This window comes from Azolla caroliniana, unplaced genomic scaffold, assembly GCF_043228905.1.
Source record: "Azolla caroliniana isolate FFs.n. ecotype wild unplaced genomic scaffold, voAzoCaro1.0.p SCAF_16, whole genome shotgun sequence".
Classification (NCBI taxonomy): Eukaryota; Viridiplantae; Streptophyta; class Polypodiopsida; order Salviniales; family Salviniaceae; genus Azolla; species Azolla caroliniana.
Window position 1 is genome coordinate 13,883,354 of NW_028230451.1, and position 22,617 is coordinate 13,905,970.

The window sequence follows — 22,617 nt, forward strand, 5'->3', positions numbered from 1 at the left end:
TTACGCTTCTTCGTAGGCTCTTTGATAGAAACATAAGAAATTAGAAGTATAGCAACAATGCATTATTAAAAGTTCACACACAATTAGCATTACCGTTCACATAGTGAAGGGGAGCCGAGCTAGGAGAATTTGTTTGAAGCAACACGTCTTCAACTGTTCCAATGGCCTTTCTCATACATTCATCTTCATCATAAATTTCCTCAGTTACCACTAAGGAATGACCATGGAATTTGGCATTTGCAGCAAACTCTGTACGTAGTAGCGCAGGGGCTGGTTGGTCAGTTACCTTCCTTGGTGTGGTGTTGCTTGATACTACAACATTCATATTATAATCGTACATTAGTTCTAACATGACTACAATGTTACAAATATTATCAGTACTGAATCAAGTGGACATTTAAGACCTTCAGTACTAAAAAATCAATCTTGTTCCAACTGATCACCAAGGAATACGCATGTAGCAGTAATATTAGTACTAAAACAACAAAGAGGAACTTGAGGACACAATACAGAAACATCTGGACATGATGTCGATATTTGTTCGGTACTAAACAAAAGACCTGCATGCCTATTTATTCGGTCATCTAGAGCCTATTTGTTCGGTTCTCCTATTTGTTAGTACACATACAAGTGATACAAGTAAACATTTAAGACGTTCAGTACTAAATCATCAGTACTGAATCAACTTAGCACCAAGGGATACAATGTAATCAGTAATGTTAGTACTAAAACATCAATCAAGGAACTTGCGAGAACAGTACTAAACCACCTGGACATGTTTATTAAAGCGTGGTATTGACCAATGTTAGTACTAAACAACCAAGACCTTCATGCGTATTTGTTCGGTCATCCTGAGCCTAACTTGAGTGGACACAAAACGTACAATGTAATGGACAATGTTAGTACTTATACAAGTTATACAACGAATCAATTAAGACATTCAGTACTAAATAATCAGTATTGAATCAACTGATCACCAAGGAATAGAATGTAATCAGTAATATTAGTACTAAATCCTCCAACAAGGAACTTGAGGGCACATTACACAACCACCTGGACATGCATATTTCATGTAATGAACAATGTTAGTACTAAAAAACCTAGACCTTCATGCCTATTTGTTCGGTCATCTAGAGCCTAAGCCAAGTGGACATAGAAAGTAAAATGTAATGAATAATGTTAGTGCACATGCAAGTTATACAACTAAACATTAAAGATCCTCAGTACTAAATAAGATTCACATTGTCAACTGATCACCAAGGAATACAATGTAATCAATAATTTTAGTACTGAATCATGTAAAATGATCTTGCGGGAACAATACTCATGGGTATAAGACCAAAACCAAATGTTAAAATTATAAAAGCATAGTATAAAAATTACATATGTTCTTAATCACATACCATATGAATGTACTTTCAAACCCCAAGTTACGTACCATTCAACTCCAATTGTACTTTTACAGTGTAAACATATATTTTCTTTCTCAAAATGGTACTTAGCGCATAAACAATGATATGTGTGCAAGCATGGTGTAATGATAGCATCCATGGCCTCAAACTTGAATCCAAGGCCATAGAATACACACCTTCAAAAACGAGACACAACATACACTATATTAGCAACGATGATATTTTATATAATAGAAGGTCAACTTGTAAAAATATAAACCATTACCTTGATACAATAATTCTTGTAATGGTACTTTCATTGCAAGTGGGATGCTCAACTACTTCTGGCCATAGAGGATCTAAACCTTTATCTTTTAGACCCTTCATCAAACATGTCAGGTTCTCAGAGTGACTTTTTAAGGCTAATAACTTATCATCAATTTCAGAACGAGATGACCTCCATGTCTCCAGATCTTTCTTCTGTTTTCTCAGTTGAGTACCCATATTTGTCAGCTCCTTCTTTAACTCCTCTTTCAACACATTGCTTTCAGAATGTTGGATTGTTGTTGTTATCCATACGTATGTATTCGATATAGATGTGAATTGTTTCTCTTTCGCCATCTCACTAGATGAAACTTCTTCCAAATCGGTGAGAAGCGCTTGCATTCTTGTTTGCATGGAAGTTATGCAACGCAACAATCGTTGTTCATGCTTTTCTGTTAGTGTAGCTCTTTCTTTTGCAATCTGTTTAGTCAACACAGATGTCCTAGTTGGGATTTCAATGTGAGAGGTACCCTCACACTTCATAGTAGTGTTGGTACTTGAGGACCCTCTATAATGTGATGATCGATGATGAGCAAAATCTTCCCAATGAACTTCAATGCCACCATGGAGTTCACATGCAAATGCACGTGCAAAAACAGTTCCTACCTCATTGTTTAGGATATATTTTGTATCATAAACTTGTTCATATCGTGACTTTAGTTCAGTGATATAATCCTTCTTCAATTGAGTGAGGTGAAAACCTCTCCTTGTCTCCGGTTGTGATGAGCCCCATGTTTTGATCATCCACATGTCTAGGTCTTCATAAGTGTCAAGTCGTGCACGAAGAAAATATCCCCATCCTAACATTCTACCTCGAAGGATGTTTGTGAACATCTTCTTGCCCTGAGATGTTGACAACTTAAACCTCCCTCTGGTGGGGGTCATCTTACTTTCTTTGATGGGGGTTCTTTTTCTTTCCTTACATGGTGTGTTGACATTTTCTTTGACCATTTTCGTCTTCGTGGGTGTCTTCCTTGTCATTTGAGTCCTATCTCTCTTCTTCACACACACAACAATAGTAAATAACAATAGATCAATCACAACTGTCTTTTTTCATCATCATATGATTAAATCACGCATAATAAGAACAAAAATGAGACATAACAACCCTAAACATACTTCAAGTTGGCTCAAAAACAAGATTCATGCATGTACAAGTCTCTCTTGAAAGTGCACATAGGAGGAAAGAGAAAAACATATACACAACATATACATGCTAAACCATGGAAAATCATTGCAGCGTACCATCATAGAACCATCTTCCATGTACAAGTGTCTCAAATGATCAAGGGAGAACAACAACAACAACAACAACAAAACCCTAACATGTAGCAGAACGTGAAGATAAGCCTAAAGCAGGATTACCTTTTCAGATGTTGTTAGGGTTGCAGATAGCAGGATTACCTTTCTAAAGTCCTTGCAGAGGGGACACATTTGAAACACGGGTTGCAAGCAAACGGACACGCCAGGTAGAGGGAACACAACGACTTGAGAACACCTGGAGGTAGAGCAAAGCAAAGGTCACAGCCAGCAGAGGGGACACGGCCAACACAGCAGAGGTCAATGTCGTTAGGACAAGGTGAGCACAAAACACCTAACAGTGAGGGAGAACAAGGTCATCAGTGGGAGAGAGAACGCGGCCAACCCTAGAGAGGTTGAAAGACCTGTGTAGAAGGTGGAAGAGAGACAGAGAGGGGGAGAGGAGGTACGAACGACGAGCAGTGACGCGCTTGGAGTCTGCAAAGACCTGTGCAGAAGGTGGAAGACAGACAGAGAGGGGGAGAGGAGGTATGAACGATGAGTAGTGACGCGCTTGGAGTCTACAGAGACTTGTACAAAAGGTGGAAGAGAGACAGAGAGGGGGGGAGGAGGTACAAACCTCGAGAATCAGTGAGTAGAAGGGGGGAGGAGAGACATAGAGAGAGGGGGGGGGGGGGGGGGGGGGGGGGGGGAGACTAACTGACTAACTAACAGTTCGAGATGAACATATGTGCCAAGAGAGAGAGCGAGAGAGGACATACTTACTATATTCATAATTGAGTGACTACTCGAGATCTTGTATAGTTAAGATCTCCGTACAACATTACCTAGGACTATGACCCAACAACCTCAAATGAAATGGACAGTTGGACACAGACATAAGTTATAATTGTGGAAGGATGTGCAATGTTTTTTTTCATATTTGAAATCCATTTTCATTGAATGTGACTTTTAATTTTAGCACAAAATATGGTCAACTTTTTTAACCCAAATATTGGATTATTTTTCTTTCCTCCTCATCGAGTTAGTACTAAAATTTTGGCCAAAAGTTGGTACATCGTAGCATGCTTTCACCTGTAGATCAATATACGCAGATGACCCATTTCCTGCCATGTACTAAGGAAATCTCCAGTGAGGAAACCGCCAAAAATGTCATGCGTGAAGTATGTCGGCATTATCACCTTCCCGATAGTATCATCAACGATCGTGGACCCTAGTTCATCTCGAAATTCTGGAAGCACCTTTTTAAATGCTCAAGGTCACTTGTAACCTCTCCTCCGGTTACCACCCGCAAACAGACAGCCAAGAAGAACGAACAAATCAAACGTTGGAGCAGTATCTTTGGTGCTTTCTAAGCTATCATCAAGATGATTGGGCAAATATTCTACACTTCGCCGAATTTGCGTATAATAACTCTGTCCACTCATCAATAAAAGTTACACCATTTTATGCTTATGCGGGTTGTCACCCCAGTGGTGTGTATTTGAAACCCCAGAGTTACCCACAAATCCAAGTGGATTTATCTACTCATCTACAGCAAGCTCAACAAACACACAAGGTTTACACGAATCGTCATCGGCTTCCATCCAGTTTTGATGAGAAGATCCCTCTAAAAAATGGCTCCATTGTGTAAAAGAGTCCACTATTGATAATAGCTCCTTGTCATGTATTTCGTAGTTGATTTTGGCGGTGTCAAACTTCCGTGAGTGGAAAGCCACAAGATGTAGTTTTTCATCATCGCCTTGTTGTGATAGAATGCTACCCAAGGCAAAATCCGATGCGTCTGCCTCAATGATGAACGGTTTTTTCGAATCAACATGAGCTAGGATAGGAGCTGATGTAAATGCTTTCTTAAGACTCACAAAATCCGTGTCTGCTTCTTTCGACCAAATAAACGATCGACCCTTCTTGGTAAGTTGTGTGAGAGGCAGAATAAGCTTTGAGTAATCCTATATAAACTTGTGGTAGAAATTGGTGAAGCCTTTAAAAAGCATTGCACATCTCGTAACCAATGTGGAGTCTGCCATTCTACCACCATTTTGACCTTAGTTGGATTCATAGAGATGCCTTCCGAGGAAATGACATAGCCTAGAAATTCCACCTGGTTGCACTCGAAACTACATTTTTCTAGTTTTGCATAAAGACCATGTTCTCGAAGTCGTTTTAGTACTAATAGTACATGAGAATCATGTTCTTCTTGAGTCTTCGAATAGACCAGTAGATGATCAAACAAATATCCAAGAGATCTCGGAATATATCATTTGCCATGTGTTGGAAGACTGATGACGCATTAGTGAGACCGAATGGCATAACTGTATACTCAAAGTGCCCATATCTGGTGCAAAACGCGGTCTTCCATTCATCTCCTGGTCGGATTCGTACGAGGATATATGCTCCTCATAAGTCAATCTTTGTGAAGAACTTTGCACCATTGATCTGTTCTTTGGGAAGACTCGAGAATATAACGCAACTAGAAGAAAACAATACAGCGATTCAGAGGACAAAAAACTATATTTTAGAGATTACCGAAAATTACGCTCGTTCTTACAAGTTTCCCATGCCCTTTATATACAAGGTCATGGTCGGTTACGCTTGGAGCATGAACTATTACAAGCATTCATAACGCTTCATTCTATACCTATGGCCTCATAATTACGCTACGGTTGTTTTGTCTCTACGCCTTCCTTTTCTTCCACCTTTTCCCACTAGGCCAACTTAGGTGGACAACACTTCGTCCTGGAATGATAGGTCGTGTTCTTCGCACTCTGGTTGCTGCAATAGAGCCGGAATTCCTCCTTCTGGATCCCTAACTCTTCGATGAAGTCCTTCGTCCAGATTATCTCTTTGCCAGCTTCCACGACTGTCGTGTACTCCACTTTCGTTGTCAACAGTGCAACGAACTTCTATAGCCACGACTGCCATGATACAACTCCCCCTACATAAGTCATGACATATCTAGATGTAGATTGGTTGGTATCCGCATCAGCCGACATATCCGAACACCATCGCGTACATCAAGCTTCGGACAGTAGAGGCATATGGTATCTTCATCATATCTAACTTCTCAGCCTTTGTCTTCGGGCTCTGCTTTCCGGACAACTTGCAGTTCGCCGGAAGTGTCGACCCTACCGACTCTGCATCCGACATGTTGAACCTTTGAAGCACCTTTGTCACATACTTCTCTTGTGACAGCCACAACTACTTCTTCGTCCAGTCCCATATCTTAACTCCAGTAACCGTGTCCGAGAAGAAGGCCAAGACCAAGACATGGGCAGATGTGGTCAAAGACAGAAGGCAAATCGGAGATAGCCGATTCAGTCGAGGAGTTTGATTAAGGAGAGCCGAATCATATGTCGTTAGAAACTCGCAACACTTTGCAATAATTGGCATCGGCACAATAGAGCTTAACCTTCCGAGCGGCTCTACTCTTGTATTGCACAACGTCTGACACGTACCTAAGCTGTCAAGGCCATTGATCTTAGTCAAACAATTAGAAGAAGATGGTATACATGTTGGCTTCTCGACGAGAGGGTGGACACTTTAGAGAGGCAACCTCCTACTTGCTCGAGGATCGAAGGTACATTCACTATACCCGCTATATGTCACTTTCAGAGAAGGTGACCTAGTTTTGGTAGACATGCTCCCTATCTTCAACTGTCAACTCTCTTCGAGTAGTCAGCTCCTCCCACTAGAGGGACATATTCCTAACAAACTCCACCTTCACTCCTATGGGGAGGAGTCTGTTATTCCTATCCTCTATTGACTGACTATGAGTTTATCCATTGGTATGTTTTTGTGAGCATGTCGGATTACTGGATTACACATATATTGGCTTATTGTTCCCACAACAAATGCTATGTCTGGTCTCGTGCGACCATAGCATACATTAAATTGTCGAGGTCTAGAAAATCTCTACGATGGACAATGTAGCAAACGGGATTTTGATCACTGAGGCACTAGGTGAGCTTAAAGATAAATTGGTCCAATTGAGTCGGACAATAGAGATCACTTCGAACAATCGGCCTCAACGGCCGATTCGGCGTTTGTTCTCGAACCAGTCGATTTAGCCACTGTTTCTTTCGGCCATTACCGATTGCCTATAAGCCGATCTGTCCTAGCATCTCTTTGTATATATTTGCTTCATATTACAGGTTTCTACTTGATGTATACGCCCATTACAAGTCTATGTCGAATACGGGTATATAATGGTCGTATTCAGATTGTCCAATCCAGACAAACTAGGATAGGTTATTTATGTTGTAAAAAATAGCGTATGCAAAAACTTTTCCACAAGACACAACCGATTCAACCGGACACCAAAAAACAGTTAGGTAAACACAGAGATGGAGATACACAATGTGAGAGAGAGAGACAGAGTTAGCAAACAACAACTTGATTCAAAATATAATAATGTTTTGTACATATGATTGTGCTCAGTTAGCACTCTTATAGAAGCCCTGACAATGGGCTGACAGAGGTACTGATAAGTACTTGTATGCTCACAAATGAGCATCTGTCACTAACTCCCTAAAATATTCCTATTACTATGAATATGAATATAGGCCTTAACGACTTGTCGGCTTCTTCAGCCGCTTTGTCTCTCATCTTCTTCAACCGACTCTCCTCAGCCCACTCGACTATCGGCTTCTTCAATCGATCTGGCCCTTCCGCCTTTAGCCAATTCGGCTCATGTTGAGCTTGTCTCTGAACACTCCCCCTCAAGCTCAACTTGAGGTCCCTTGTCAGTTCTAGATGGTCCACCGCTCCAGCTTGTCCTGGCTTCACGCCTCCTTGCTTGTGCTCCACGACCCATCCAGGCCCACAGTCCTTGACCCATCCGATCGGCTTAACTGCTCCTTAGGCCCTTATTGGCCTTCTTCACACTGTCGTGAAGGATTCCGGCCACTAGGAGGAAAGTCTATAGGATGCGTGTGAACAAGGGTGTGCATGCATGCACACGAACTAGGTCTTATGTACAAACAATTGTAAATAACATAGTATTAATAAGTACATGACAATATAGCTTTATTAGTACTTATGGGCCCTCAAAAGAGGGGAGGAATAATAGGACGTGATGGGACAAAATCATTTGAAATCTCTAACGAAAACGGTTACCATTACAACCAATATAACAAACCTTCCTTGGGCTATAAAAGGAAGGGATGGAGATTGTTTTGGGAGGGTCGTAAAAGGGGGGGGAGGTGTTGTCGGATTGTGGCACCGAGTGCCTAGTAGATAACCCCCACGAATGTGAATATGTCAATCTATGTCTATAACAAAACAATTGACTTTAAAGCCTATATTCGAGGGTGTTTGATTGCTCTTTAGTTTTTTGCATCAAAGATAGACAAATATTTGTAGTGTCGATAGAGAGGCCATGGAACCTACATTCAAAAGTTTTCTTCATGTGTATCTCCTTCATAAGTAACAATTGGCAACGGTTTGGTTTGGTTTTGTTTGGTTCAAAGTGGCCAAACCGAAACCGTTTAAACCAAACCATTAAACCACTAAAATCACGGTTTCGTGGTTTGGTTTCGGTTTTCAATTTACATTAAAATTCAAATTTTAAATTTTAAAATTCACATTATTTCCAATTTTAAAGATTTTTCCTAAAATGCAAGCTACATGTCCTCTCATGATTCAACAGCAAGAGTTTTTAGTACAAAGTAGTAACCGCCCCTTCGAGGAAGGAGTCACATATAAGATGACATGTTGATTTGGTCTCAACGGTCAAATTTGGCCTCATCATGGACGATAAAATTTCTATTCTATTTTATTCTATGTATACATGATATAGCTCATAATTAAAATAATATTTTATACTATCATAAGATGATTATCTTAATGGTTTGGGCTTAGCCTATGTTCCCCAATGGCATGAATTTGAATCTTGACATTGTAATCACAACAATATCCTTGAGTTTTGACATGAGGAGTCTAAGATCGACAACACACCACGGTGGTTGTCATAGGCCTCCCGTGCACACTCGTGACTATTTGTTCATAAAGCTTGGGCGATCAACTCCCGACATTTGTGAACCCGACTCATTCTATGGCATTCTAAAGCTCTCTTGTCAAATAAAAATAGTAATGCTTCTTTTAATGAGCACCATTGCCCTCTCTTTTAGCCTGCACTCAATATTATCTTGGCATGAGCACCTAGTTTACAAAAACTTTTGTTGACATGTTTGTATTTATTGTTCATTTCATTGTTGTCACTTAGTATTGTAGTTTATCGTTTCCTTTCATCACCCTTAACAAGGTTTATGGTTCAACTATAACAATTATTCTGATATTTTCTGTTGCCCTCTACAATAGTGATATCATTTGCAATTTTTCTTCTCCTCAACTTGGTGCACTAGTTGGATTATCCAAACATGTTCATGGAAAAAGTATTTTACAAGATCTCCTTCTACTTCTTCCATGGTTGCATGGCTAACCAGGTGATATTGACTTTTAGGGTGCTCCAAACAACTTATCTCAATGAAGTCACTCTCTCTCAATCTCTTGATTACTGTGATGAAGCATGCTCGATAGTATGTGGACAAGAGAAAGCGTAGAAATATAAAACTTTGTGCAAATGTTGCAAGTGAGGAACCATGAAAATGTTACTTAATGCCATGGCTTCTCATGGTACTCCATCCCTTGCATGTACAACATATACTCCCATTTGATGCAGTCATGTAGAACAAGACGATTTGGAGGCATATACATGTGCACCTAGGAGTGTGCACTCTACATTCATTAAACCAAGGTCATGGTTTAACTATTTCCATAGACCAAGATGTTGGTCATTGTTTAAGGAACAAGCATAGCACTAGAAAACGTACAAAGGAAGAACAAGACTTACAACACAATGTGAAAAGTTACCAATACATGGTAAAAGCCATAGAAGGCACTTATATGACTATTAAGATTCTTCTTTTAACATTTAGTAAACTTGATCTACAATTAAGGTCTTTGTTAACATATTTTTGCTCATTAATTATAGACCTATCTATTTAACGTATTCTCATTGTATAATTCAGAACTTAAGTCTGTTTGGGCTGATTGTACTTGCTTTCTTTCCTTGTTTTACTTGTTTACCTTGCTAAGTTGTTTAAAATTAATATTTAAGTGATTAAGCATGTTTAAGTAAGCTTAGGCCTCTTGGATGTGTATTTAGGCGCTATGTTTAGAGTTTGATTGCTTGTTTTCCAGCATTTGCAAGTAGAATTATGTGTAACTAATTGAGAAATCTTGACTTTATTGACAACTATTGTGAGATTGGGTCAATCCAACTATTGAGAAATTTGATTCAAACCAAATTCTACTAGCTAATCAATCTACCATTCTTATCAACTTGGGATGTCTATTAAAATGTATAAACCAAGCGTCAAGGCCTAGAAAGCCTATAGTTGTGTGGGTACTCTAATCTCGCATTTGTATTGACTCCACTCATGTGGAATAATAAAACAAACAACATCCTAATGATGAATTGAGGGTTAGAGGTCAGTTTGAAAGGAAAACCACATTGGCATACTTAACCTACTGCTAATAATGCATCATAGTCCTTCTCCATATATATGGAAGTTGATCCATTAATATGCAAAAGACTGTCAATTGATCTACAACAATAATACTCAAAGAAAAAGTTGTGAGAAATACCTCAGTTATTTCAATTTCTTTGAAATCTTGTTTTAGTACATTTTTCTTTCCATTATGAACACAACCAATGTCAGCCCATACTATTGTTTAATGCTTTGTCGAACTCCACGAACCTGGATTATGCCCATGGGCACAAGCTTTGGACTGTCATTAGTTCGATACACCAATGTGATATAGCTGTAATAAAAGGAAATGGCTTGGTGGAAGAAAACAAACAATGTGTAAAAAATGTTCTATGTTTACATACCTTTCTCAGGATTGAATGCATGCTTGATGGTTTTCCGGCTCCTTTGATGCGAGGCTTCCTCTTGATAGTTTCCATTGCTGCTAACATTTTCTGCTTCCTCTTGCATTCCTGCAGCCATGTCAATGCTCTTTCACGAAGTGACCCATGTTGCTCTCAAGAACAATTAAGATCAAGCTGAGGTAAATGGTCAGATTATAAGCTTGAGCCTTTCTTCACAATCTGAGAATGAATCATCATTTTTTTCTGAGAAAGAATCAGCTCTATGTTTTTCTGTCCATTAGCAACCATGGTGTGAATCACCGATTTGTCAGGCTCGTTTTTATCCTTGTGGATCAGGATGAGGTGCTGGCCAAAAAACAACAGCATCGCTTCCTGAAGCGATCACCTCTACAACCGAAATTCTTTTCGTGTTAATGTTTCCTAGACTTCTGTTAAAGATCACCACAACATAGTGGCCAAATCAACGGCTCCTCCAGAATGACTGATTTGACATAAGAATAGAAACTTCAATTAGGTGATCTTTCTAAAAGTGCTATCTTATCAAATGCCAATCTTCCCAGCTTCACATTTCCCCATATTTTACAAGCATTGGCTAAGGCAAGCCAAACAACAGGATCATCAGATGTTGGCATCATTTTGATCATCGAAATTACCTTATCAAAGTGTCCGGCATTTCCAAACACCACAATCATGCACGTATAGTGCTCCGAGCTTGGTGAAATGCCATATGATCCGGTCATGCTACTAAAATACATTTGGGCTTCATTCAACCTCCCCAAGTAGCTGCATGCATTCAACAAACATAAGAAGGTTATTGCATCCGGAAAGAGATGCTCAGTCTGCATCCGTTCGAAACATTTCACCACTTCATGATTATACCCACATTGGGCATATCCCCCAATTAAGGTATTCCAAGCGACGATATCTCTCATTTGTATCTCATCATGCACTTCCTGTGCTTTTGCAAGCAAACCACACTTGACATACATATCAACCAAGGCAGTGCCAAGAATGTCATCTTTCTTCAACAAACCCTTCTCAACAATCTCATCATGAACTTGCTTGGCCTTATCAATGGCTCCTATTCTACCACAAGCTTTGAGGACGCAAGTGAAGATGACCTCATTTGGAGATACCCCCTCACTTCTCATCTGTTCAAAACAATGCAGTACTTCATGGTCTCGCTCATGTTGAGCATACGCAGATATTAGTGTGGACCAAGAGATAACATCACGACAAAGAATCCCATGATGCACTTCTTGTGCTTTTGCCAGCATACCACATTTAGCATACATACCCATCAATGCAGTGCCAAGCACAACATTCTTTTCTACCACGCAAAGCCCATTATTGACAATGTCATCATGAATTTTCTTGCCCTTGTCAATAACCCCGATTTTGCTGCATGCCTTCAATGCGAGGCTGTAGGTGATCGCATTTGGGCAAATGCCTTCTGTTTGCATTCGTTCAAAACAGTTCAAAGCTTTATGATTGCTTCCCTCTTCTACATATCCTGCAATTAGGGCAGTCCAAGAAGCTACATCTTGAATGGAAAATTCATCGAGTGCCTCATGTGCTTTTCGAAGTGCACCACATTTGGCATACATGTCAACCAAAGCATTACTAAGCATGTTATTTTCTTTCACCAAAAAGCCCATACTGAAAACTTCATCGAGAATTCGTTCACCCTTGTCAATAGCTCCAGTGATGCCACATGCCTTGAAGATGCTGATGAAGGTGACTTCATTAGGTAAAACACCCTCGATTTGCATATTCTCTAAACAATTCAACGCAGCATGGCCTTGCCCATGTTCGACATACCCTGCAATTAGTGCAGTCCAAGACATTACATCTCTTAGAGGAAGTTCATCATGCACTTGTTGTGCTTTTTCAAGTACACCACATTGAGCATACATATCAATCAAAGCACTACCCAACATGATATCTTTCTCCAACAATCCCTTACTCAGCATCTCGTCATGGATTTGTCTTCCCAGTCCAATACATCGTATGTTGCTACAAGCCTTCAGAATAGAAGTAAATGTGATTGAATCCGGAGAACAACCCTCTCTTTTCATCCATTCAAAGCACACCAATGCTTTTTCACATTGTCCATGCTCAGAATACCCTGCAATGAGTGCATTCCAAGAACTAACTTCCCGAATAGGAAGTTCATCAAGCACTTGGTGTGCTGTCATGAGGGCACCACAAGCAGCATACATGTCTACTAGTGCAGTACCAATCACAGCATCATTCTCCAATAAACCCCTTCGAATAATCTCTTTATGGATTTCCTCACCCTTTCCAAGATATTTTGTGCTCCCACATGCCTTTAAGATGCAACTCAAAGTACTTGCATCTGGATTAATACCCTCCATCTGCATCAGCTCAAAACAGTTCATTGCTTCATGACCTTTCCCTACTTCGGTATACCCCGTAATAAGCGCATTCCAGGTGACTACGTCTCGGATAGGAATCTCTTCGAGCACTTTACGTGCTTTTGAGAACAAGCCATAATGGGCATACATAGCCACTAAAGCATTCGAAAGTGCAATACTCTTCTTCAACAAGCCCCTCCTCAAAATGTCAACATGGATTTTCTTGCCAATGTGAATAGTCTCTGTGCTACCACAAATCTTCAAGATGTAAAGGTAAGTAACCTCATTTGGAGAGATGCCATCTTTCTGCATTTGTTGAAGACAACTCAATGCTTCATGCACTCGGCCATGTATGGCATACCCGGAGATAAGAGTGGTCCAAGAAATTACATCACGGTGAGGAAGCTTGTTAAGCACATCTCTTGCTTTTCCAAGATAACCACATCTAACATACATATCAACCATACCATTGCCCAGTACGATATTTTTTTCGTGTAATCGCCTAGTGAGAATTTCATTGTGAATCTGATTGGCCTTATCTATGGCTCCTATATTGCCACATGCTGTTAAGATACAACTGAAAGTGATCGCATCTGGTGAGAGCCCCTCTGTTTGCATCTTCTCAAAACAATCAAATGCTTTATGACTTTGTCCATTTTGGGCATAGCCGGCAATTAATGCATTCCAAGAGATCACATCTCGAACCGGAAGGTCATCAAACACATGTTGTGCTTTTGCAAGAACGCCACATTTGACATACATATCGACAAGAGCATTGCCAAGAACAATGTTTTCATTCAACAATCCTCTATGAACAATCTCATCGTGGATTGATTTGCCTTTGTGTATGGACCGTATAGTTCCACATGCCCTCAATGTAGAAGAAAACGTAACTGCATCAGGAGAGATGCCCTCACTTCTCATCCTGTCCAAAGAGTCTAGCGCTTCACTACCCCGTCCAAGCCTCGTGTACCCTGCTATTAGCGAGTTCCAAGAGACTACATCCCGGATAGGAAGATGTTCCAGGACTTCTCGTGCTTTCCAGAGCATACCACATCTAGCATACATGTCGACCAGCGCATTGCCCAACAAGAGGTTTTTCTCAAACAAGCCCCTAGTAACAATCTCATCGTGGATTTGTTCGCCTGTATCGATAGCTCCTACATTCCCACATGCTTTCAACACGCAAAGGAAGGTAACCTCAGTCGGCCGAAACCCCTCCTTCCGCATCAATCCAAAGCATTTCAATGCTTCATGACCTTGTCCTCGTCGGGTATAACATGAAATGAGCGAATTCCATGTGACAACATCCCGAATGGGAAGCTCCTCGAACACTCCTCTTGACTTAGAAATCATTCCGCATTCAGCATAAATGCAGATCAAAGCGCTACCTATACGAGGGTTCTTTTCAAGCAAACCCCTCTTCATAATCTCATCATGTAGTCTTGTGGCTTCACATAAATCCTTCTTTCTTCCACAAGCCTTGAGTAGCACGACAAAAGAGCCCAATTCCTTTTCTTGATTCGTCATGACGAGGGACTCAGGGTCTGCATTGCAATCCTTCATCATGATCACAGAAGGAGTCCATGAATCCACACAGACAGACAGACAGACAGACAGACAGGAGATCTGAAATTCAAATGATATAACAATTGCTTACTAATCGCCCATTAAAACTTCTAATTAGAATCCATTTAATTTGTTAAATGATATGCTTTTTTATTAGAAAGCAGAAGTAATAATATGTCATAAAAGCACGAGAGCCCGGCGAGTCCAAACACTGTTTGCCAGAGATAATTCCTTGCAACAAGTGTGGGTACCCGAGTGCTGTCCGATTGATGTACATATATGCATATACATAGTGACAAGTACAGTAACCATTCGGTTAAATGTGTGTACAACTAAGTGTGTCATTCTATTAAGTGCGTTTTTTATAGATGTCAAATCCTGTTCAAAATATTTACATTGTTTCATGATGAAATACATCAAATCAAATTGAAACTATGTTCCAAAAATTCAAAAAACAACAAAATCATCAATAAAAATAAGATTTCTAAGTTCTTTTGCAATTTTATACCAAAATCATGTAAGGTTATTTGTCTACTTTTAGTGACCACTTAGAAATAATGGCAAAAAATCAACAAAAATAAGATTTCTAAGTCTTTCGCTATTTCATACCAAAATCATGTAAGGTCATTTGCCTACTTTTAGCGATACGCTTAGAAACAATGGCAAGATTTGCTTCTTGAATAATTCTACGAGCACTCGATAAAGCTGATTTTACTTGCTTTGCTTTCTTGGAACTCAAATAAGTTGTTGTCATTATCGAGTTGAGCATGAGTTTGGTATCAACAATATTTTGCAATACTTCAGGGAAAAGAATCAATGGTGATTCTGTGCATCCCGCCACGATCGTCGTAGTTAGAATTCGAAGCGTAGTTTGTGAGTTGTCGGTTGGTCGAGGCCTACTCTCACTTCTTCTTTCGACACTCCACAGTACTCGCATTCAATCGAGATGTTACGATTGCTCGGTTCGGCGGGATGGCTCCCCCTTCTACCGAACTCCTTGGGACTATTCATGTCCTCTTGCCATTGGTGGGAGTTACGCTCTTTGGTTAACCGACCAAGTCGGCCTCGTCCAAACCGACCTCTATTTCCACGGTTGAATCCTCTTCCCTCATCCAATTGGGAGAAGAGCATTTGACCATCAAGAACATTGTTCCTTTGTCGAACGTGATTTTCTTCGACCAAAAGAATCGATTGAAGGTCGAAAAAGGAGGGAGGGTTTTCCCTGGCAAGAATGGTCGATCTGATCATGCTGAATCGAGGTGCCAAGCCGTCGAGGCATATTTGCACCATTTTTCATCGTCGATGACGACATTAATCGAACCAAGGGCATCGTATATCTCCTTGATCTGCAAGGTATAGTCGGTGATCGACATGTCCCTTTGTTGCATGTTGTTTAGCTCCTGTCGAAGTTGGAGGTTTTGTGCAGCCGTATTTGCCGCGAAAATCTTCTTGAGATTTCCCCAAGCTTCTTTTGGCGTTTTCGAATCTCGAATATAGTCGAGCATGTGGTCATGAATGCATGATGCAAGGTAGTAAAACACACAGCTCACAGCCTGCTCCCACGCTAGGTAGTCGGCGTGTGTCGGGTTGGGTTGCGTTTCGTGAGCTCCCTTGATGTAGCTCCAATAACCTTGTCCAACAAGGTATTGATGCATCTTGTACTCCCAAGATGTGAAGTTTGTTCCATCGAGCTTCTCGGTGAGAAGAGCGCTTCCCATCCGAGTGTTCATTATCGAACTTCTTCTACTCTTGATGCGAATTGTGCAGATCGTTGCTACAGTGGTCAATCGGTTCTCTCTAAATATGAGCCTGAGCACAACACACGTAAAGGCGATGGGCTTGGATCAAGCTACAACCTTGCTCTGATACCATGTAAAGAATAAGAGTCATGGGTGGTGCAACGGAAGCAACTGTGTATGTGTGAGTGCAGTAAGATGAGAGAGAGTGTGTGTGTGTGATAGAGCTCTAAACAAGAAAAGTGTATATTACATCCTATAGTTACTCAGTTACAAAAGGTTGGCTTAAATACCAAATAATCTACATCAAATACCCTTTCTACTAATTACAAATCTATCCTAGTAAGTTGTCCACTGACTAGTGTGAACATTGTTGCTATGGGAAGTTGAGTTCGATTCTCAACAAGAAAACAAGGTTAGAAGGGACAAAGGAATGGCTAGCTCTCTCCCGACGGAGAAGCTCGATAGATCCAACTATGCATCTTGGTCGTACAAGATGCACCAATACCTGCTCGAGCACGGTTACTAGAGTTATGTTGACGAAGCTAACGATATGGCGCTTGATGCGGCACACAGGGACTTCCTGACTTGGGAACAAGCAGCAAGCAGAGTTATGTACTGCTTTGCATCTAGTGTCACCAATCAATTGTTTGTTGGCCGGTCAGAAGAGCAAGGACAAGTGGGAAGGCGGAGTCGGATCGGATAATAGGAAGTAGATAATAGTAGAATTATTATTCGGAGGGACGGATCCGGTACAGTTGTACCGATCCGGATCCGGACCGATTCGGATGTCGGTTGCCTAAGCGCACCGATTGTAACCTTGCCGGATGCCTATAAAAGGATCCGATGAATTGTAAAGGGTTGGACGGAAGTAATACAATAGTAATTATTGCGTGTTTATCTGTATCTTCGTATTGTTTACCGTCTGTGCTTAATTGTAATCATCTTACGCGTGTAACCTAGCATCCAATCCTTACCACTCCTTTGGAGAAATTTCGGATAGACACCTGTGTTGAGGCTAGTCTGGCCAGGTAGACAACACTATTTTGGCGACCACAATTCCTGCAAAGTGCAGAGGAAAACCGGGGGATGGATGTCTAGACCAAACGACAACCACATCACCGAACGAGGGAGACGATACACCGAACGCGAGCAACGACGGGAAGCCCTGCAGCAAGCCGTCGACGAGATCCGGCGGGATCGGTCATTCTCCAAAACTCTTCGGAGAGTCGCAGAAGAAGCACTGCAGTTCCGGGTTCTGCAAATCCCCGACGAAGGCAGTAGCATAACAAGCCTGCAAGAGGCGGAAACGATACTACAGACGCTCGTCGGGGGCGACGGGAACTCGGAAGCATTCGCAACACTTGAGGCGGAGTCGGAAAGCGACAGAAGCGTTGCGTCCCGGTATAAAAGCAGCCATGACACACCAAACGACCGGGAGGAAGAGGGGTCGGAAGACTCAGTAACACCGGAGCCAGAGGAAGAAATAACCCTGGAATTCGGTGACCGGCAATCGCCGAGGGAGGCTAACCGGATACCGACAACAACCGCGAAGGAACCGAAGGAGCGGATACTGACAACACCCGTGAAGGAACCGAAGGAGTGGATACCAACAACACCCGCGGAGGAACCAAAGGACCGGACACCGGCAACACCCGCAGAGGAACCAAAGGTTCTCACACCAACGCCAACAGCGGACAAAGAGCGGAGGAAGCACTTCTATCAAACCACTTCTATTCACTCTAGATTGTTCTTCTTGCAAAAGAAGAGACACAACCTCATCAAATGCGTACATATCCGTATTCCCTTTTGCAACCAAACGAATAGTAGTAGCAAAGCTTTGAAAAGATTCGGGTAATCCTTTCAACAACGTAGAGACAAGTGATGTATTCGAAATGATCTCATCAATGTTTGCCAATTGCTCTTTCAAATCTTTAATGCGTGTCACATACACATCTACCGACTCATTTTCAGCCATATATACATCCTCAAGTTGCTTTCTCAAATATGCAACACGTGCTTCGTTACGCACGGCATACAACGAAGCAAGAGTGTCCCATGCTTGTTTGGACGTAGAGCATGACCGAATATGTGGAACTATATGACGCTTCACAGAAAGTGCAATCAATGCATGAGCTTGAGCATCTTTTCCATCCCATCTAAGTTGCTCTTGTGTTGGTGGAGTAGATGAAGTCACTGTGCTCGAAGATGAACCTGTATCTGTGATAGTAGACTGTGAAGTAGTAGGACCGGCGGGGCGTCGATCTACATCTACCACTATGTTCCATAGTTGTTTGGCAACAAGAACGTGTTTCATCATGTAGGACCACATTGGATAGTTTGTCCCATCAAGCTTATCTTCAGCTTGAAGCATGCCAAACAAATCACCATTGTTTGCCATTTTACCAAAGAACAAGAAAGTGGTAAAATATTACCTCAACAAATCGGAAATGAGTGCTGAAAATGCAGCTCACAGACTATCACTCGGATGACGATTTCGACTACACGAACGGCTTCGAAATGGGGGTAAAATAGCAGGGTACCTGCTGAAAATGCGCTCCAAGTGCTGAAATACACTTCTCTATATTCGGAAGTTGATTTGCACAATGAAAAGTGCGCGCGCGCCGCGACACCGCGATGCGGACAACCGAAGATGGAGAGGATGAAGAACTTGGCTCTGATACCACTGTTGGGTATGTGAGGAAGAGTGGGAAACACACAAGAAGCTCAAAGAAAGAAGCACTCACACAAGGAAGGCAATGGCTGGAATAGCTCTCTATTGATGAATGTTCCTAAAAAAATAGAAGCTGAAATATATATCCCTAAGTACTAAGTACCACCACTTATGAGTGACTCATGTATGTGGTAACATGGGAAAAAAACCTCTAGCCAGCACTAGAGTAAAAAGTGCCCATGTATAGGGAAAATGGTTCACATCAAAGCTACTAGAGGAACACGCAAGTGTAACAAACCCCCCTGGAGCGAATGATGTGAACATGTACAAGGAGTGACAGATCAGCCCCCACAAGGCAATAAGCCTAAAGCTTTGCGAAAAGCTTCAAACTTTTCTCGTGGAAGAGCTTTGGTGAATATGTCTGCCACGTTATCTTGTGTAGGCACATATACCAAATCAATATCTCCTGCATGAAAGCGCTCTCTCACATAGTGATAATGCACCTCAATGTGTTTGGTCCGTGCATGAAATACAGGATTTCGTGCAACAGCCAATGCACTCTGACTATCTGTGAGAATACGTGTAGCAACTTCAATCTCCATGCAAAGATCCATCAAAAGGCGTCTTAGCCATATACACTCCACTGTAGCTGTGAAAACTGCCCTGTACTCAGCTTCACAACTTGATGTCGCCACTGTAGGTTGCTTTTTACTCAACCAAGATATACATGAGTTTCCAAAGAAAAAGCAATTACCACTAGTGGACACGCGAGTATCATAACAACCAGCCCAATCACTATCTGTAAAGGCATGCAAGCATGACTGAGTATCTCTGCCATAAAAGAGACCCAAGCTCAAAGTGCCTCTAAGATATCTGAACACACGTTTCACTGCTTGCCAATGCTTAGTGCCAGGGCTATGCATGAATTGACTCAATTGGGAGACTGCATACTGTATATCCGGCCTTGTATTGCATGCATATATAAGACATCCCACAGCTTGTTGATAAAGAGAAGTATCAAACGCATCACTAGAATCCTCAACAGAGAACCTAAATCCTGTCTCCACATGTGTATAAACCGGCTTGCAATCCTCAAAGTCAAAACGCTGAAGTAGTTTTTCAACATACTTTCCTTGATGCATAAACATTCCCCCCTCAACGGATACAAACTGGATGCCAAGATAGTAGCTCAAAAGACCAAGATAAGTGACTTCAAAAGTATGCTGCAAATCAGCCATAAGAAAATCGAGTTTTGCATCACATGACCCAGTCAAGAGTATGTCATCAACATAAAGAACGAGCACTAGAAGATCAGCCCCATCTTTGCGTACATAAAGTGTGCTTTCAATCGGACTACATGTGAAGCCAAGAGAAATCAAGTGCTTATGGATTTTTTCATACCATGCACGCGGAGCTTGCTTGAGACCATACAAGGCCTTATGCAAGCGACAAACCATATGCTCTTTCTCTTTCGTAGCAAATCCAGGAGGTTGCTTCACATAAACCTCTTCTTGCAAATCACCATTTAAAAAGGCTGTTTTTATGTCCAATTGATGCATTTTCCAACCTCTTTGGGCAGCCAATGCAACCACGGTACGAATGGTAGTCATGCGTGAAGTAGGTGCAAAAGTTTCCTCATAATCAATGCCATATTGTTGGGCATATCCTTTGGCAACCAATCTAGCTTTGTAGCGATCAATACTACCATCGGGCTTTCGTTTAATCTTGTAAACCTACCTAGTACCAATCACATTCTTTCCTTTTGGCAATTCACATAACTCCCAAGTACCATTTTTATGAATGGAATCCATTTCTGATTGCATAGCACTCATCCAATGTGGATCATCACATGCATCTTCAAAAGTAAGTGGCTCCTCATTACATGCTATTGCAACAATAGAATAATCCACAAAATTACCTGATGCATGGCGAGAGCTTGATCTTGTTTTACCAAGTAAAGGTGCACTCAATTTGCTATCTTGCAAAGTTTGTTTCAGCCACCTCGGCATAGTTTGTGACCTCTCGATAGCCATACGTTCATTATGTAATACATCTTCAATATGTACATCATGCGTGGGCTGAATTTCATGCTCATTTTCAGCCACATTTGGTTGGACATTTCGTGCATTTTCAACACTTATTTGCTGGAAATTTTTATCCCTTTGAGACTCACTTGGCTGGTCTACATGTCCATGGTCAAGCGCAGCACTTTGGAACAAAGGCATGAGTGTATCAAACACATCTTGTGAGCTAACTGTTGGTTGTTTTTTGCATTCAAGAAAAGGGAAAGCTGAATTTTCAGCAAATACCACATCTCGACTCACAATAATTGTGTCCGTCAATGGATGATACAAACGATATCCCTTACTTTCCGCACTATAACCAACAAATATGCATTTCTTTGCCTTGTCATCAAGTTTGTGACGTTGTTGTGATGGCACAAGAGCATATGCCAAACAACCGAACACACGCATATGACTAACCATAGGTTTATGTCCATTCCAAGCCTCATATGGCGTAATGACTCTCAACGCTTTTGTAGGGCAACGATTCAACACATAATTTGCACACATAACCGCTTCCATCCAAAACTTGTTAGGAAGATGCTTTCCTTTAACCATACATCGTGCCATCTCTAAGAGTGTTCTATTTTTGCGTTCTGCAACACCATTTTGTTGAGGTGTATATGGCACCGTACATTGATGTAAAATACCTCTTTCACAAAGAAAAGCATTAAACTCATGTGACATATATTCGCCACCACGATCCGTGCGTAGAGTCAAGAGCTTATTTGCGGAAAAAATTTCAGCCATAGCTAAAAATGATTTGAAGCAAGAAAAGACTTCATTCTTTGCTTTCATAGGATACACCCATGTATGACGAGTAGCATCATCAATGAAGGTAACAAAATATACATGCTTTCCAAAAGATGGAGTCTTTACAGGACCACACACATCACTATGAACAAGTTGTAATTTTCTTGTAGTGTGTGTATGACTATCTTTTGGAAAAGAAGCACGATGCATTTTTCCAAGAATGCAACCTTCACATGCATGTTTTTCAATGGACTCAAGTGTAGGCAACCCAATAACCATATCCTTCTTTTGCAAGTGAAGCAAACTATTGAAGTTCAAGTGACCAAAACGAGCATGCCAAAGCTCCATTTCAGCCATGGAAGAAGTATGTACAGCCAAGGCATTTAGAGAAGCCCTCTTGTATGTATCTAAACGGTACAAGCCATTGCATAATGTACCGGACATCACGATAACATCACCATTGCTATAATCGTGAACCATGCACTTATCATCAACAAAATGTACATGAAGTCCGGCTTTGGCAATCAAAGGAACCGAAATTAAGTTCTTCTTGATACCGGGCACATACAATACAT

At 41.2% G+C, this 22,617-nt stretch overlaps 1 protein-coding gene across 3 annotated transcripts; it reads right to left on the minus strand.

Moving 5' to 3' along the window:
* Window positions 1-10,622: 10,622 nt before the first annotated feature.
* Window positions 10,623-14,854, minus strand: LOC147854034 (pentatricopeptide repeat-containing protein At5g27110-like). Of its 3 annotated transcripts, XM_087332385.1 has the most exons (3): window positions 11,523-14,854; window positions 10,870-11,350; window positions 10,623-10,799 (listed from the first exon to the last, which is right to left on the minus strand). In XM_087332385.1, the coding sequence occupies exons 1-2, from the start codon at window positions 14,814-14,816 to the stop codon at window positions 11,330-11,332; spliced, it is 3,315 nt and encodes a 1,104-aa protein (XP_087188511.1). In that variant the 5' UTR covers window positions 14,817-14,854; the 3' UTR covers window positions 10,623-10,799; window positions 10,870-11,329. The 3 variants fall into 3 exon arrangements, with proteins under 3 accessions (XP_087188511.1, XP_087188509.1, XP_087188508.1); XM_087332383.1 differs by having other exon boundaries at window positions 10,623-10,766; window positions 10,870-14,854; XM_087332382.1 differs by having other exon boundaries at window positions 10,870-14,854.
* Window positions 14,855-22,617: the final 7,763 nt, after the last annotated feature.